The 15,104-nt window shown below is 55.0% G+C and overlaps 1 protein-coding gene and 2 non-coding genes across 4 annotated transcripts in view; all 3 read left to right on the top strand.

Annotated features, from left to right (window-relative positions):
- Positions 1 to 15,104, top strand: part of LOC117639357 — a 192,267-nt gene that overhangs the window by 1,154 nt on the left and 176,009 nt on the right. Inside the window, exons 1-2 of one of the 2 annotated variants that reach the window (XM_034374939.1) lie at positions 4,821 to 5,028; positions 5,918 to 6,137. In XM_034374939.1, the coding sequence (XP_034230830.1) occupies positions 6,062 to 6,137 (76 nt within the window). In that variant the 5' untranslated portion in view covers positions 4,821 to 5,028; positions 5,918 to 6,061. Of the gene's footprint in view, positions 1 to 4,820; positions 5,029 to 5,917; positions 6,138 to 15,104 lie in introns of those variants that run through there. The other variant, XM_034374938.1, reaches the window with a different exon arrangement.
- Trnai-aau lies at positions 1,712 to 1,785 on the top strand. Its single transcript has one exon. It is a non-coding gene; the product is annotated as a tRNA-Ile (tRNA).
- Positions 4,197 to 4,269, top strand: Trnat-agu. Its single transcript has one exon. It is a non-coding gene; the product is annotated as a tRNA-Thr (tRNA).

Raw genomic sequence — 15,104 nt, 5'->3', positions numbered from 1 at the left:
GAACTAATTAATTAACTACATCCAGCCAGTGGCGGTGCCGGGCCCGCCCCGCAGTGGGCCAGAAGACCGGTGGAGGCGGACAAAACTGTAGAGGCGTTTTGAGCTCCAGAGTCGCTAAATGGGACTGGAACCAAACGTGTGACCCCATCAATGGATTCCTCGTTCGGAGAGCAGTCCATTGGTGGGGTCACACGTTCGGTTCGAGGCCTGATTAGCGACTCTGGAGCTCTGCACGCGGCTAGAGTTTTGTCCGCCTCCACCGGTCTTCTGGCCCACTGTGCGCCCCCCGCCCCGCTAGCTACGCCGCTGGACGCGATGAGGCGCCGCGCCATTAGATTAAATCTGCACATCGCGGCCCTTTAGATCCTTTACACGCTTTAGCCTTCTTAACCGCGTCCCCTCCGCGTCGCTGTCTCTCTCGCACCGGCGGGGCACGCCGACGTGCGCGAGAGAGACAGCGCGACGAAAACGACTCAGTCTGCTGCTCGTCGTTCCGCGTTGCTCCATCACCGACGACGTGACTCCACAAACCCGTCAATCGCGCGAATCACTTCGCCGTTTTATTTTGTCTGTGCCTCCGCGGCCCTGCCGCCCTTTCCCGCGTGGCGCCGCGCTGACTTGCAACGCGCAACGCCCGAGAGCGGCTTAGTTAAACATCATTAATTCCGCGGAGAGAGAGCGATTGCAGATTACGTGTGTGCTGCTCCGCTCCAGAATCCATAATCCAGCCTCCAGGCGGCGGGAAGCGGCAGGAGGCTGATTCCGGGAGTCGTTTTCGTCTGCCTGTCTGTCTCTGGCGCCTTCAGTATAGGGGACGCCCTTGAGTGCGAGAGAGACAGAGCGACGAAAACGACTCTCGGTCTGCTGGCCGGGGGGAGTGCTGACGATCTGACGTGTGAGGGGCGTCTTTCCTTTCTCGCGTCGATCCGAAGGGAATTCCCTCTCAAAAGCTGTGAGCTGCGGTTCGACTCCCCGTTACGTTTCATCACGCTAAAATACCCAGTCTTTCTACGTCTGCAAGTACCGTATCGTGATTTCAGGCCCTATAAACGTATACTATCAGAAAATCTAATCGATGTTCCCTCCCCCGCGATTCCTCTCCGAATCGAACCAGCTGAGCGAATCTGCTTCGTATAGTTCGCTGCTGTCTCTCTCTGACTCACTCGCGTCCCTCGAGATGTCTCATAGGTGCGGCAACATGAACGTAAACATGATAGGCTGAACCATAGGATTGATCCAGGCGCGGATACAGGGGGGATGGGGTTTTTGCCCCCCCCCCATAACCCCTAGATAGCCGCCTGAAAGGTAGGCAAAAAGTGCGACTTTGCCCCCCCCCCACATAGGCCGCCTCTGGATCCGCCACTGGATTGATCCTCTGCCGATTCAGGCCCGTCCAGTCTGAATCTTGACTCCACACAGTGCCTCCGCCCCGTTGCTCTTTCTCTCTCTCTCACTTCTAAGCTTCCCCAATGAGTGCAATAGAGACAGCCACTAGAACACGGAGTCCAATCGATGAACGTTTGGAAACACTGTAGGGATCAGTGGGCGGGAATCAGGGAGGGGAATGCACTATACTCCGTGTGCCTTGTGGTGCCGCTCCCCCTCCACATCGCCGCGTGCGCCGCGCGTCCCGAATCGCTGGTGGGGTGGGGAGGAACGGGATCGCCGGAGGGAGGGGGTCTTGTCCTTCTTGCGGCTCTGCTCCTCGCCTGGCCCATTAGCTCAGTTGGTTAGAGCGTCGTGCTAATAACGCGAAGGTCGTGGGTTCGATCCCCCCATGGGCCACTTTTTGGACGAGATGCGTTTAATCTTTCACCTTAGATTTTCTCGCACTGAATTGCTCGCCAGCTGTTTTGACAGCGTACCAACCCGTCATCCTTCCGTTTGGTCCGGTGCTCGCTGGTAGGGGATAATTTTCGTCCGAGGGAAAAATGTTTAATTTGTTGAGATTGCGAAATCGATCGTGTGAGGCCCACAGTGTGGGGCGTGGGGGCGCGGGGCACAAAACGTGGGGCTGGTGCCGTGGTGGCGGTCGGGCCGACTCGGGGCGGCGGCGGCGGCGTTCGCAATCAACGTGCATTGTCTCCACTTCTGTGCAGAGGCCGAGTATGAGTAGGGAGGCCCACGCGTACACTGTCAAGAAAAACAAGCTTCCCAATTTGGTCATTTGAACTTTTTAACTTCGAACCGTCGTCATGGTCCTGAATGGTTGTTGCGTCTTAACCACCGAGAGGCCAGAAAAAATTGACGCAGTCGGTAGGACTCGAACCTACGCTCCCAGAGGGAAACTGATTTCTAGTCAGGCCGTCCGCGCCGTGCACGTTGCACGACGACCGCGCGCCGCGCTGGCCTTCCCGGCCACGTCGTCCGGCGGCGGCGCCGCGGTGCGCAGCTTGGCCCAGCTGCTGCGACCTGCTCCACCGCCACGGCGCGCCGCCAACCACACTGTCCAAAATAGCCAATCTCTCAGGCCAGTAATTGCAAGGGGGTTGCTGGTTTACGTAGATTGGTTAATAATTCTTTAAAAAGTTTCCCGAAGGGTGATTTTGTTGACGGGTCTCTTCCACCTTCCACACTCGTAGGGCATTCCATAGGGGGTGCGAGAGAGAGAGAGAGAGAGAGAGAGAGAGAGAGAGAGAGAGAGAGAGAGAGAGCGAGAGAGAGAGAAAGCTAGAGCGACGTAGCAGCTTGATTCGATTGTGGCAGTCGGGCATGATAGCGGCAAACACAGGGCCCACAAGGTGCGCAGCGTCAGTGTGTGTGTTTTGCGGCGATATGTTGCTCACGTGCTAAATGTAGGCCGCTGGCCAGCAGAGGCGCCGGCAAACATAGAAAGAAAGAAGAGAGAGAGAGAGGGGGGGGGGAGAGGTAGAGGCAGAGAGAGAGAGAAACAGAGAGAGGCAGACAGAGAGAGGCAGAGAGAGAGAGAGAGAGAGAGAGAGAGAGAGAGAGAGAGAGAGAGAGAGAGAGAGAGAGAGAGAGAGAGAGAGAGAGAGAGAGAGAGAGAGAGAGGAACGCCCGGGTTATTGTTTGCGCCCAGGACAGCACAATTTGGCGGTGCGGATGTGACGTGCCGTGGAGGTTTAGTGCACTGCCCCCGCGAACCCGAGGCGCGGGTGCCGGGAGGTTGTGCTCCTCTCTGCTCCTCTGAGTAGGCAGAAAGTGCTACTTCGCCCCCTACCCGTCCCAAAGGCCGTCTCTGGATCCGCCACTGCCCCACTGCGCAAACCTTATACAGCATAGAGCCAAGCGCGGATCCAGGGGGGGGGAGGACAATTGCCCCCTTCCTTGACCCCTAGAGAGTCGCCTGAAAAGTAGGCAAAACGCAACACTTTGCCCCTGTAAGTAGGCAAAAAGTGCTCTACTTTGCCCCCTCCCTCCATTTAGGCCGACTCTGGATCCGCCACTGCATCGAATACAGCAGAGCTTTAGCCCGGGCCGAGGGCAGTAACATAGCCTTTTCTTGCTGGCTTCTACGCGAACTAGCCCGGAAGCAACCCCTAACCCCGGCGGGGTGTTTGATCGCGGCTTTTAACCGCGGGTGCTCATTTGGGCGTCAGGGCTGCCTGCGCTGGCATTGGCTGGCGTGCTCAAACAAGGCAACCCTTCCCGCCGGCAAGGCACGCCACGGCACGCCACGGCCGCCAGCCCGCGGTCGCACTTTTCCTGCTTTTAATGAGAGGTAAATAACAATTGTAGTCTGAACGGGCCGCGGTTTGTTTTCCCAGCGCCGTTAGCCGAGTCATCGATAAACTGACGACGGGATGGCAGCTTCGGCTTCGCTCGGCTTCGGCAGCGCTGCTTTCGCCAAATTGGCAGGGAAATCCAGCAGGAGCATACAGTGTATGTACGTACGTACATTCGAAAAAACGTCACGGAGAAACGATGTGAAATGTCGCAGTTTTCATCGCGGAAAACGAGACACTCTGCGCTGATTTCATTCTTCACCTGTTTGAAATCTTTGAATATTTAGTTTTGCGATCACAAAACGCACATCAGATGTGCGTAGGTAACGGAGTCCCCTCCCCTCTGCCGCGCGGCCCGCCTTGCCGGTCCCCTCCCCCCTCCCTTCCTCGGGCCTTCCCCTCCCCGCACCTCCCCGCGCGGGCCCAGCCGGGAGCCACGACCTCCTTTCCGCGCGGGCCCCCACTCTCACAAAGAACCACACGTTTATTTGGGGACTGCCGGTACTGTCCGCCTCCATAGCTCAGTGGTTAGAGCACCAGTCTAGTAAACTGGGGGTCGAGAGTTCGATTCTCTCTGGAGGCAGCTTTTTTTCCGCGCCTTTCGTCGGGCAGCGCGCATTGGAATGCGTTCTTTTTGCGTGTATACGTGGAGCGCTGTACTGGCTGCAGAATCACTCATTTTTGCAATGGTTCACCATCTGGCACAATAAACAAACTCGTAACGTAAGCGAGCAGTCTTTAAATTTCTGAAGAAGTTCTGAAAAATTTCGCGCATAACGTTTGAGCAACGTTGAGTCGACTGCTCTGTAAAAAATTGTAGGGACAAAGTAGGGAATGACATTTTCACCTCTTTCAAATGAACAATTCCATTGCAATTTTATGAGATTTCCATTATATTTCCTGTCCGTGACAACAACGTCACGAACTGATTTGATGACACTCTTGTGAGGAAAATTAGCCTTGCGATTGTCATCAAGTGTCAAGAGAAATTTTCACTGTGAGGGTGAGGCCTTGGCCATGCAATTGCACTGCATGAGGAGTGAGGCGATAACGAGTGACGCCAGACGATAAGGCGCGGCTCGCCATTGGCGGTCGTTGGCGACGGCCACAGCCAATCGCCTGGCCGGCCACGATGGCGGCTGCAACGCTGTGCTCGTTTCCCTGCAAGTGACACAAGAAAATCTTAGAAAAAGAAGCGAGATCGAACATCTAGCTCTAAATAGTGATAACAATTAAACCGTAGGCCCCTTGTGTCTAGTGTCGTGAATTCTTATGCGTCAATGTTGGACTTAGCCATGGTTTTCTTTCTTCTTTTGATGCCACATCAATTCTGTGGTCCTCTGTGAGTATAGCACTTTTCAACAATTATTTTTCAGTATTTCGGTTTCTTAAAACTGGTAGCGAACAGCTTGCGAGCTTATTCGCTGACCATTCATAGAGGGAGGGGGCGACCTGTTTTGGTATTCGGGTACAAGATTTCTGAAAGGAAATTTTGTTTGATTTCGCCGGATTTCAGGCCCAAATTTTACCAGCTTTTGCCTTTCTGGGGGAAGATTTCGGATTTCCGTATTTCAAATAGACACCGGGTTTAACAAGTGGTTGCCTCATCGCCATTTACTTACTCGGCTAGAAATTTTTGTTGCTAAACTGCATGGTTCGGTTCGGTATTTCACCTAAAATTTGCACGCGTGCCCTACGACAGTGCGCTCCGCGCCTGAAAATAAAATGTCTGGAGTTTTCGTAAGATCTTTAGTAGGTGTTTTTCATTTGTGACAAGATGAGAAATCTGCATGTCTCTTTTCTTCTGAAACGTTTGAGACTGGGGTGCCAGCGATTTGGACTTGGAGGGAATTTGAATTTGATTTTGACGGCTGGGAGTTGGCCGTTAGAGTTGGCCGTTGTCCAGCCAGAGCGACGAAAATCTATATGTGAAAGTGTTGTGATGTGGTGAGACGATCCTTGAACAGACCTTGTAATCATTTGAGGTCCAAGTCTGGCAGCTATATTTTTTCTCAGTCAAAATTGATTACACAATAAAAAGTCTACCGGGCATTAGTGCGAAGAAATGCTTCCTAACAAGATCATTCGCAAAACGGTGCATTTCTTCCCAATGTGAAGCAATTCCATGCCTCTTACAAAGCAGATGCTTTGTAAGGCTTTCTTGAGTATAGTTTTTTTCCGCTGTGAGGATGCTGTGTGTGTCATGCAGGTGCTTTGATTCTCTCTCCCAGATGTCATCGACCGACATCGTGGGCTGCGTCCAGGGAGCGCCCGCCTCTCCTCGTCCCTCCAATGGACCAGCCGGCATGGCCAAGAGAGAGACGGCGTTCTCCGGAAGTGCTCTTCATTTGGACTGATAGCGCGGCTGCAGGCCAATGTCGCGAGGCGCGGTTACATTCTCCAGGGAACGCCGCACCAGTGGAAGCGTCAACGAGTGCAACTGGCTGCTAGGTGAGTCCAGTGAGTCCACAAATTTGCATGGCGATGCATGTTGGCATGACGCGAAGCCACAGGTTGCGATTGGATTTGGCTGAACAGTGGGTAGAGTGCGCCGAACCGGACAAACGACGGTAAAGGAAGAATTTTAACTAGAGAAGTTTCCTACCTTGCTCGTACAACCGGATGAGGCAGAAACTAAATTTAGCCCTTCGGCTGCGTGGAAAAGTCCATGGACTCAATAGCCGTCAGGTGGTTGGGGTGTGAGAAATTGAATTGCCCACCGATCTTACCCCAAAGTGAATTCATAGCTCAGCAACGCCACTGCATCATACGCCCTGGCAAACGTCCGGGCTAGGCTCGTCTGTGGCTCGGGGCAAACTCCACGTTTCTGCATCGCTGCAAGCTGCAAGACGGAAAGTGTCCGCTTGGGGTAAGCCGTCCTGCGGCCTTGACCGGCCGGGCGATGAATATAAGTCGGCCAGGCGTTATCATGGCCTGACCCAGGAGGCGTGTGTTGCGTGCATCTGTGTCTCTGTGTGTTTGTGTGTGCGTGTGTGTGTGTTGGTGTGCGTATGTATGTGTGAGATGGGGCGAGAATAGAAAGACGATTAAATAACGCGTATTCCATCGCATTCCGCGGTCCGCTGAGCCAAGCAAGACGATTTGTTGTCATTGCACCTGTTTCCGCGCGGCTCCCTTGTCATCGTTCCGAGATGCCGACACGGCGCGGCTAGGAGCTGAAGTAGATGCTGACCCGCTGACGGCGGGAACCGCGGCAACCGAAACCAGAAGATGCACTGACGTGAAAACTCCCTGCCTGACACGGCGAAGGCGCGGCCATGAAGGCACAGCGCTGATGAGGCTCCTGAACTGCCCTCGGTCAACAAGTTGCTAAGTTCTGCTTCACTGTGCGAAAAAACCACAGCGAATCCCGTTAATTTTTTTGCCGGGATTTACTGTAGTTCAGAACACAGGATTTACCGTGCCTGGCTACAGTGTCTACTGTACCTGGTACAGGATATTCCGTACTCCACTCCTGTGGTACAGTAAATCCCGTACAAAGTACAGTAGATCCTGTTAAAAAAGTACAGTAAATCCTGTACTCTGAACTACAGTGACAGCTGTACTAATCACTACAGGATTTACTGTGATTTTTTCCCACAGTGTTGGACCGCGCTGCCGTGCACGGCATGCCTGCGGCGTGTCGCACGACGCAGGCTGAACCGCTTGTTTAGGTAGACATGAAACTTTAGACGCACGCTTTGAGCTGCACTGTGAGACTTTGTTGGCACTTCATATCAACATCGTGGCTGACATTTATATCACTTGATTGGCTGAGCGATAGCGAAGCCTGTTACTCCAGTGCGGTTGAAAAGTTTTGTCTGTCTGTCTGTGTGTCTGTCTGTCTGTCTGTGTGTGTACACTACTCCTCCTGAACGGCTCGGCCGATCTGGCTGAGATTTCGCAGGGTTATTAGGTATGTTCTTGGCTCGGCACACGCGAAATTTCACCATCCTAGCTCAAGTGGTTCAGTTTTTATAGCTGAAAAACACCTAAAAAACGGCGAAAAATCGAGTTTTCTGTCGGTAGACCTCTCCTGCCTGGATGAAAGGGGGGTCTGGGAAAAGTTACAAGGGTCAAGATCGTGTAATTTGTAGATGAAGCACCTCTATCTAGAATAAAGGGGGGTCTGGGGGGGCGGAGCCCCCCAGCATGCAACAGTTCTGAAGTAACTGATGATGGACAAGCATTGTCTGCCGGAGGCAGCCTAGCGCCGCAGGCCAAGGTAGGTACGCCAGGCGCGGATTGGAGAAACAGGCAGCGACACATCGCGAAGCCTGTTACGACAAGACGCGGTCTGGCGTAAACCTACCTTGTAATGCTGACAATTGAGTCGCATGGCAATTGAGTCGCGAATCGATGACAATTGAGTCGCAAATCGATGACAATTGAGTCCCAAATTGATAAAAATGTTATCTCAAATTGATGACAATTTAATCACAAATTGATGACAATTTCATGAAATTTTTTTATTGTCAACTAGAAACAATTTTGTGCGTGATTAACTCTTGATTGGTGACAAAATTTACCATCTGGTGGCAAATTTCTCGTTGTGAACCAGGGAAAGGAACTCCCGTCGCTAGCTCCTCCACATGGATCAGCAGTGTGCCTTGTGCTTCCTAACCCACTGCGCGTCGGGGTAAGAGCGTTCTCGGTGCCATGGGGCATTTCAAAGTGGGACACAAGGAGCAATTTCCTCCGCAGAACATGGCGAGACGACCTTCGACCGTCATGGGAGAGCCATGAGGGGATCATGATCCGAGATACAAGGCTGCACGGCACGGCCCGCCGCATCGCGCTCGTGTAAGGGGAAACGGTTCCGAGCAAGGGGGGCTGACTCTCCCGAACCGTGTACGAAGTATTATATATTATAGGTATTATAGAGTATTATAGGTATTATTCCAAATATTATATCCAGATAATTGTGTCGTTGTAAGTGGTTTTCCGTATACCAAAGGTTTCCAAAATACGCAAGCAAGTTGAAAACAAGGATTCCGGCTCGCGCTCCTGGGCCTCAAATTATTATACAGCGCATCTTTAAGAGCCTCAGCACCAAGTCATTTCTCTCAGCGCCATTTTCTTACTCTAACGTTCCGTCTAGAAATCTCTGAACGCTTGTTCACCACAATTTTACACAACTTTCTCATTTTAAAACCAAAAACTGCACAAAATGTGCGGCATTTTTTGGTATTATGGATTATAGTATTATTCAAGTATTATAGGGCTGTGTACGAAGTATTATAGGAGTCAGCCCCCCTTGGTTCCGAGTCGAAAAATGAAGAAAAAGTGCGAAAATAAACGACACTCATAGGTCATGAAGCCGAAGGGTTAGGTCTAGGGGGCGGTTGCCATGCGCCGGCCAAAATCACGTGTAAAAATGAGGGTCGCAGTCGAGCGGGGCGTGGCATGGCGTGTGGCATGCCACGGACGTCAAAGGAATAGGAGGGGCACTGATTGGGAAAGCCCCTTGCGATAGATGGGGAAAAAGGAAACAAAAGCCACGAACGGTACAATGATGCATAGCTACGGGGTCGTGGCGCCGTGGCCCCACGTGCAGACGTGCACCTGTACAGTACTGCAGTGTGGTGCAACTTTTTCGGCCCGGGCTGGGAATCCATGGGAACAGCGACGGAGACCTCAACGCTTGTCCAGTCAGCACAGCGTCGCTCGGCCATCGCTGCAAATTCATGCACTGTAGTGGTCACGTCCGGGTTGTCACACTGTTAAAACTTTCTTGGAAATCTCCGGAGAACTTATTAGGGGAAAAAGTTGCCTCAAATCTTTCGGCTAGTCCCAAACCTCCAATGTTTCTATTTTGAATAAGTTTCCCTAAGAAATAATTCACAAGTACATTTTTTTAACGAAGCCTTGGGAAAGTTCCAATGGTGTCTCAAAAGGCACTTTCCGGGATTTTCCAGAAGGTAATAACAGTGTAAGATGTCATATGAGCGCCTTGCGGACGGTCCTCGTGGCAGACCGCTGACATCCTGGCCGTGCGAGAGAGACAGCCAATGCACGCGTGTGCATTCTGCAGTGTGCCGCTACTCTGTTTTCGCGCGGGTAGCACTTTGCGACGCCTGGTATCCAGTTCGCGCGTCGCCATTTTCCGCGTCCCTCTTCCCTACTCCATCTCTCTCTCTCTCTCTTCTACCTCTTCTGCTTCCTCTACGCACCTCTCTGTTCAGCTCACGTCTTCTATGTTGCCTCTCCTCAACCTCTTCCACCTAACCACACCACCCATCCCCAAAACTCCTCGTCTCTGCCGACGAAACAGGAGGAACATATGGAACCTGAGTCGTCGATCGATTCTGAAAAGTAGAGGAGGAAGCGAAGTCAAGACTTACAGTAACCGAGAGAAGAACGTATCGAAAGTTACCAAAACAAAAGACAAATCCATCGACCGACTGTCGCGTCTGCGTGCTGACGCCCGCTGCATAACAGCATGCGCCTCTCTTATCTCGCCTGTCTGAGAGAACTGCGTCTCCTCTCTCTCTCTCTCTCTCTCTCTCTCTCTCTCTCTCTCTCTCCTTCTCTCTGTTTTCTCTCTTTTCTCTCTCTTTTTGCTCTCCTCTCTCTCTCTCTCTCTCTCTCTCCTCTCTGCTCCCCTCTGCTCTCTCTCTCTCTCTCTCTCTCTCTCTCCTCTCTCTTTTCTCTCTTTTGCTCTCTCTCTCTCTCCCCTGCTCTCTCTCTCTCTCTCTCTGCTCTCTCTCTCTCTCTCCCTGCTCTCTCTCTCTCTCTCTCTCCTCTCTCTCTCTCTCTCTCTCTGCCCCTCTCTCCCTCCCCACACACACAACCCATAAGGCGTCTAATGAGTGTGTGTGTGTGTGTGAGAGAGAGAGAGAGATAGAGAGGAGAGAGGCTGGTGGCGTTCGCCGCGTCCGCGCCGCCCCCGACGGGTCGAGGGAAGTCCGGGGCGTAGTCCGGGCAGGTGTTGGCCGGTGGGCCGGCCGACCAGTGGCGTGGCCGCGTGGCCGCTTTGCCGCGTGCGGAGTTCGGCCTGGCGCGCCTTGTACACTGGACGACATGATGGGCGGCAGTAAAACCACGGCCGTTATTTTTAGTGCCGGGGCGTTGGCGGGGCGCGGGCACTGGCGGGGCTCTGCAGGAGCCTCTCCAGGGCTCCAGGGTCCGCCGGCATGCAGTGGGCCAGAAGACCGGTGGAGGCGGCCATAACTCCAGACGCGTTTTGAACTCCAGCGTCGCTAAACAAGACTCCAACCGAACGTGTGACCTCACCAATGGATTGCTCTCCGAACGAGGAATCCATTGATGGGGTCACACGTTCGGTTCGAGTCCCGCTTAGTGACTCTGGAGCTCAAACCGCGTCTAGAGTTTTGGCCACCTCCACCGGTCCTCTGGCCCACTGTGCGGCACGCAGCACGCCGAGGGCTAGCCGAAGGCCGGTCCACACGGTCCACGCTTCTCGTTCCGGACGGCTGTAAAAAGCGGCCGTGCCGTCGTCGTGCCGTGGCTTGCCGTGCCGTGCCGTGCCGTGCCGTGCCTTGCCGTGCCCTGCCGTCCCCAGCGGCCAGCAGTGGGGCTCCGGCTGCGCTCCGCACGGCGCGCTTCACGTTGATGGCGTCCGAGTCGACGACTGAGATTCTGTGATTCTGTGATTCGGCGAAAGCAAGTGCCCTTCGCCGCGCGTTCGACGAAGGTTCGCCGCGCCTCCGCAGATGTCACTTTGGGGTTATACGGACGTCACTTACGCGGCCGAAGCGCCCCGTCAAGGAGTGCTCGTGTGTGTGTGTGTGTGTGTGTGAGTGAGTGAGTGTGAGCGTGTGTGTCCTGAAGGGTGGCTCACGGGACGAAAATGAAAACCGAAAGTCGGAGCGCACCGGTTTTCGAACCCAGGCCAGGAACGCGCGCCAAGTAGGCACTGAGACGGGTGGAGGGAGGGGGGGAGGGGGATATCTGCGCGCGATTTAATTCCCCGGTTTGCATCGCGATTTATACGCTGTACCTGGGTGGGGCGCAGCAGCGCGTCCTCCACGCCCCGCCCCTTCCCCCTCCCCCCCCCCCTTGCGGCCCCCCCCCTCCACCCCCCCCCCCCCCCCCCCCCGCCCCCCCGATATGGGTTCCCCTCCCACACCTCCACCCTCCACCCCTGCCGCCCCCCGCCGCTCTTGCCTGTTGAGAAGTGCTGACCCCCGCAGTTTGGACCGCTGCCCCCTGCCAGCCCCTGCCTGTGCCTCGCCGCTCGCTCTCGCCACCCGCCCGCTCTCCCGCCCGCTCCAGCGCTCCAGCCTGCAGACTGATTCCGAGAGTCGTTTTTGTCGCTCTGTCTCCCTCGCATCCGCACGGGACGCCGCGTGAGTGCGAGGGAGACAGCGGCGAAAACGACTCTCAGTCTGCTGCCTTTCTCCCGGCCGGGGCGTGCCGGAGTCCCTTCTTCGATTTTTCACCGTACTCTGCCTCCCCGTATCTAACGCCCCTTGATTGCGCCCCCTTTTCTCCCCCCCCCCCCCCCCCCACTCCTCCTCGCGCTTTGAGAAGGCCTGGCCCGCAGCACTGATTCCGAGAGTCGTTTTCGTCGCTCCCTGTCTCTTTCACACCTATAGGAGACGCCCCATGAGTGCGAGAGAGACAGAGCGACGAAGACGACTCTCGGACTCAGCCGAGGCTGGCCGGCGCGCTTTCCACCCCTCGCGAGGCGCTTTGCTGCGCTTCGCTCGCGGCTCGCTCTTGCCTCGGCTCCTGCCGCAGTCCGACAGTCTCCGACAGTCCGACTCACCCAGTTTGTCCCACGGCGAGATTCGAGATTGAATTTCGATGCGGCAGCCGGCGTGGCGCGGGCACGGCGCGCCGCGCTTCGGGGAAAATGTTGGCCGGCTGCCCGCGCCGCCACCACCGCCGCCACCGCGAGAGGGGCGGCCGGGGGCGGCGGGAGGCCGCCACTGCCTTCACTCGTAGTGGACCAGTCTAAACTCACTCATTTTACCAGAAAATAACGCCGCCGAGGGGTAAGAGAAAGGGTTGATTTTGTTCTGGAAAGTGTCCGGGCTCACGCCACTGCCGCACGCGGGAGTTCCCCGTTTAATGAGGTGAAGACGGTCAGTCACGACCTTCCCCTTTCGTTCTCCCCGACGCTGAGGGTCCCTGAGAGTCCCCGAGGGCGCGTTTCCGTACACTGGATGCTTCCGGGCGGCGTCCGGTCCGGGTGGCGCGCCGTGGCGTGGGAGTCACAGTCCGGCACCCGCACCGCCTCATTCCGAAAGGGTCGTCTTCGTCGCTCTGTCTCTCTCGCACTCCCGGGGGCGACCCTTAGGGGTGCGAGAGAGACAGAGCGACGAGTTGACACTTCGGAAACTGGAAGCCGCGGAGCCCCGCGTGGAAACAAACAGCGCGTTGGTGCGTGTGTGCGTGTTATTTTGTGCGGCAAATACGTTTCCGCGTACACACTAAACTCGTGTGCACTTTTTCAATGCATAATTAGGCACTTTTTATGCATGCACAGATACGTTTGTAAGGTGAGTATAAGATTATGCATCACAGTGTACACTATGATTCAATTAGGACAAATAATATTATACGCACCTTACGCACGTATGCATAATTATGCACTTTAAAGTCCACGAATTTAGTGCGCAGAGAGAGAGAGAGAGAGAGAGAGAGAGAGAGAGAGAGAGAGAGAGAGAGAGAGAGAGAGAGAGAGAAAGAAGAGATCAATATGAGATGAGGAGGAAAGCATTGAATGAGGAAGGCGAGGAAGAAAGAGAAACCGCAGTGGATCTTCTCATCCTTCCCTCTCGCTGTCTCTCTCTCTCTCTCTCTCTCTCTCTCTCTCTCTCTCTCTCTCTCTCTGTCTCCACCCCTCGCCGCGCCGCTGCGCCTCGTCGCTTCCGCATGATCAAACACTCAAAAACCGGGAAACCTGTCACTGCTGATGAGGCTCGACTCGAGGCCAAGGACACCCTTTGGAAAAAAAATGGAGAGGGAATAAACGATTGCGGTGATTGCGGTTTATCGTTTTGAGACTGAAAAACGGTCGAGGTTTTTACCCCGTCTTAGACACTGTGATTCAAACTGTCCATTGCAATGTATTGTAAGAACACCTAGTAAAAATACAATAAGAATTTTATGGCCAAATTTTGCAATAAAAGTTTTTTATGGCAATATTTTGTAATGAAAGTACTTCTAAAGACCCTTTAACCGAATAACTTCAGCGCTTCTCCTATCCAAATATCACTATTACTGAATTTTCGCACTCCAGGGTATAATAAATCGTGGAAATTGCAAACTGCGCGCTTCACCGCAAAAAATGGTGGTAAAAGTGCTGTAAAAGGAAAGACAGTGATGGGGCGTTGTCCTGTTCTATCCTTGGCCTACCTCTACGCCTGCAAGCTGTGCCATTTCTTCCCTGGGCAACCCCCTCCCTACGAGCCCCCGCTCTGCTCCCGCTTTTGTCCACGGAGGTTTCCTCCCCGTTCCAGCGTTCCAGGCACAGCCAGCCTTCTGGCTGGCTGCTGCGTAGGCTGCTGCGCTGGCTGCCGGTGTGGGCTGGCGGGGCTGGCGGGGCTGGCAGGGCCACAGACTCAAACTGAAGCGTCGTCACTTCCTGCAGTCAGCACAAAACGAACCCCCCGCCCCGCCCCGCCCCGCCCTTCTCTGCCCTTCGCAGGCGCATGCTGGGCACGCCGGGCGCGCTGGGCGGGCGTCGGGCGTAGCCGTGGCGTAGCGGAACGAGACAGCCGACCGCACCCCCACCACCCCCACCCCCTCACCAGCGGTCCCTTCCACCCCCGTCCCTTGGCCCCGTCTCGTGCCTTTGCCCTATCCCACCCTTCCCAAATTTTATCCTTCGCAATTCCACCTCTTCGCAATGCTGAACCTCCCAATGTTACCCTTTGAACTGTGAAACGTAACCTTACCACAACTTCAAGTTACATTTCCTTCCAGTTTCCACCCCTTTCAGTTCTACTCCACAGGCAATTTTCTCGCACGAACCGGATCGCCCCTGTTCTGCCGAGCGTGGAGCGTGGTCGCGCCCAGCCAGCCCCGCGTGTTGTGGCCCCGGCCCGCGCCTCGCTCTGCTCTGCGAATGCGCCAAACATGTTATTGTCGCTTAGACTCACCTGCGGGGGCCGGCCCAGGCGGCGCAGGCCCCAGCGGCGCGTCATGCGCCCAAACACTGTCGTCTGATTTCGAACCGCGGCTTCGTCGCTCTGTCTCTGTCGCACTCACATTGGCCGCGGAGTGCGAGAGAGACAGAGCGACGTGGCGAATGGCGAATCAAACCGCTGCGCCACCGGGTGACGACGCCGCGCTGGCCGTGTTGGACTAGGGCAGGAATAAGGAATCACGTCCCGGCGGCGGGGCGGCAGCGCAGCGCAGCGCAGCGCCCACTAGCCGGCCCGACGTCCTGGCTGGCCCGTCCCGTCCCGGCTGGCCTGGAAGCTGGAATCAGCACCCGCTCAG

The sequence above is a fragment of the Thrips palmi genome, unplaced genomic scaffold (genome assembly GCF_012932325.1).
Source record: "Thrips palmi isolate BJ-2018 unplaced genomic scaffold, TpBJ-2018v1 HiC_scaffold_11, whole genome shotgun sequence".
Classification (NCBI taxonomy): Eukaryota; Metazoa; Arthropoda; class Insecta; order Thysanoptera; family Thripidae; genus Thrips; species Thrips palmi.
This window is presented reverse-complemented; position numbering and strand designations above follow the sequence as displayed.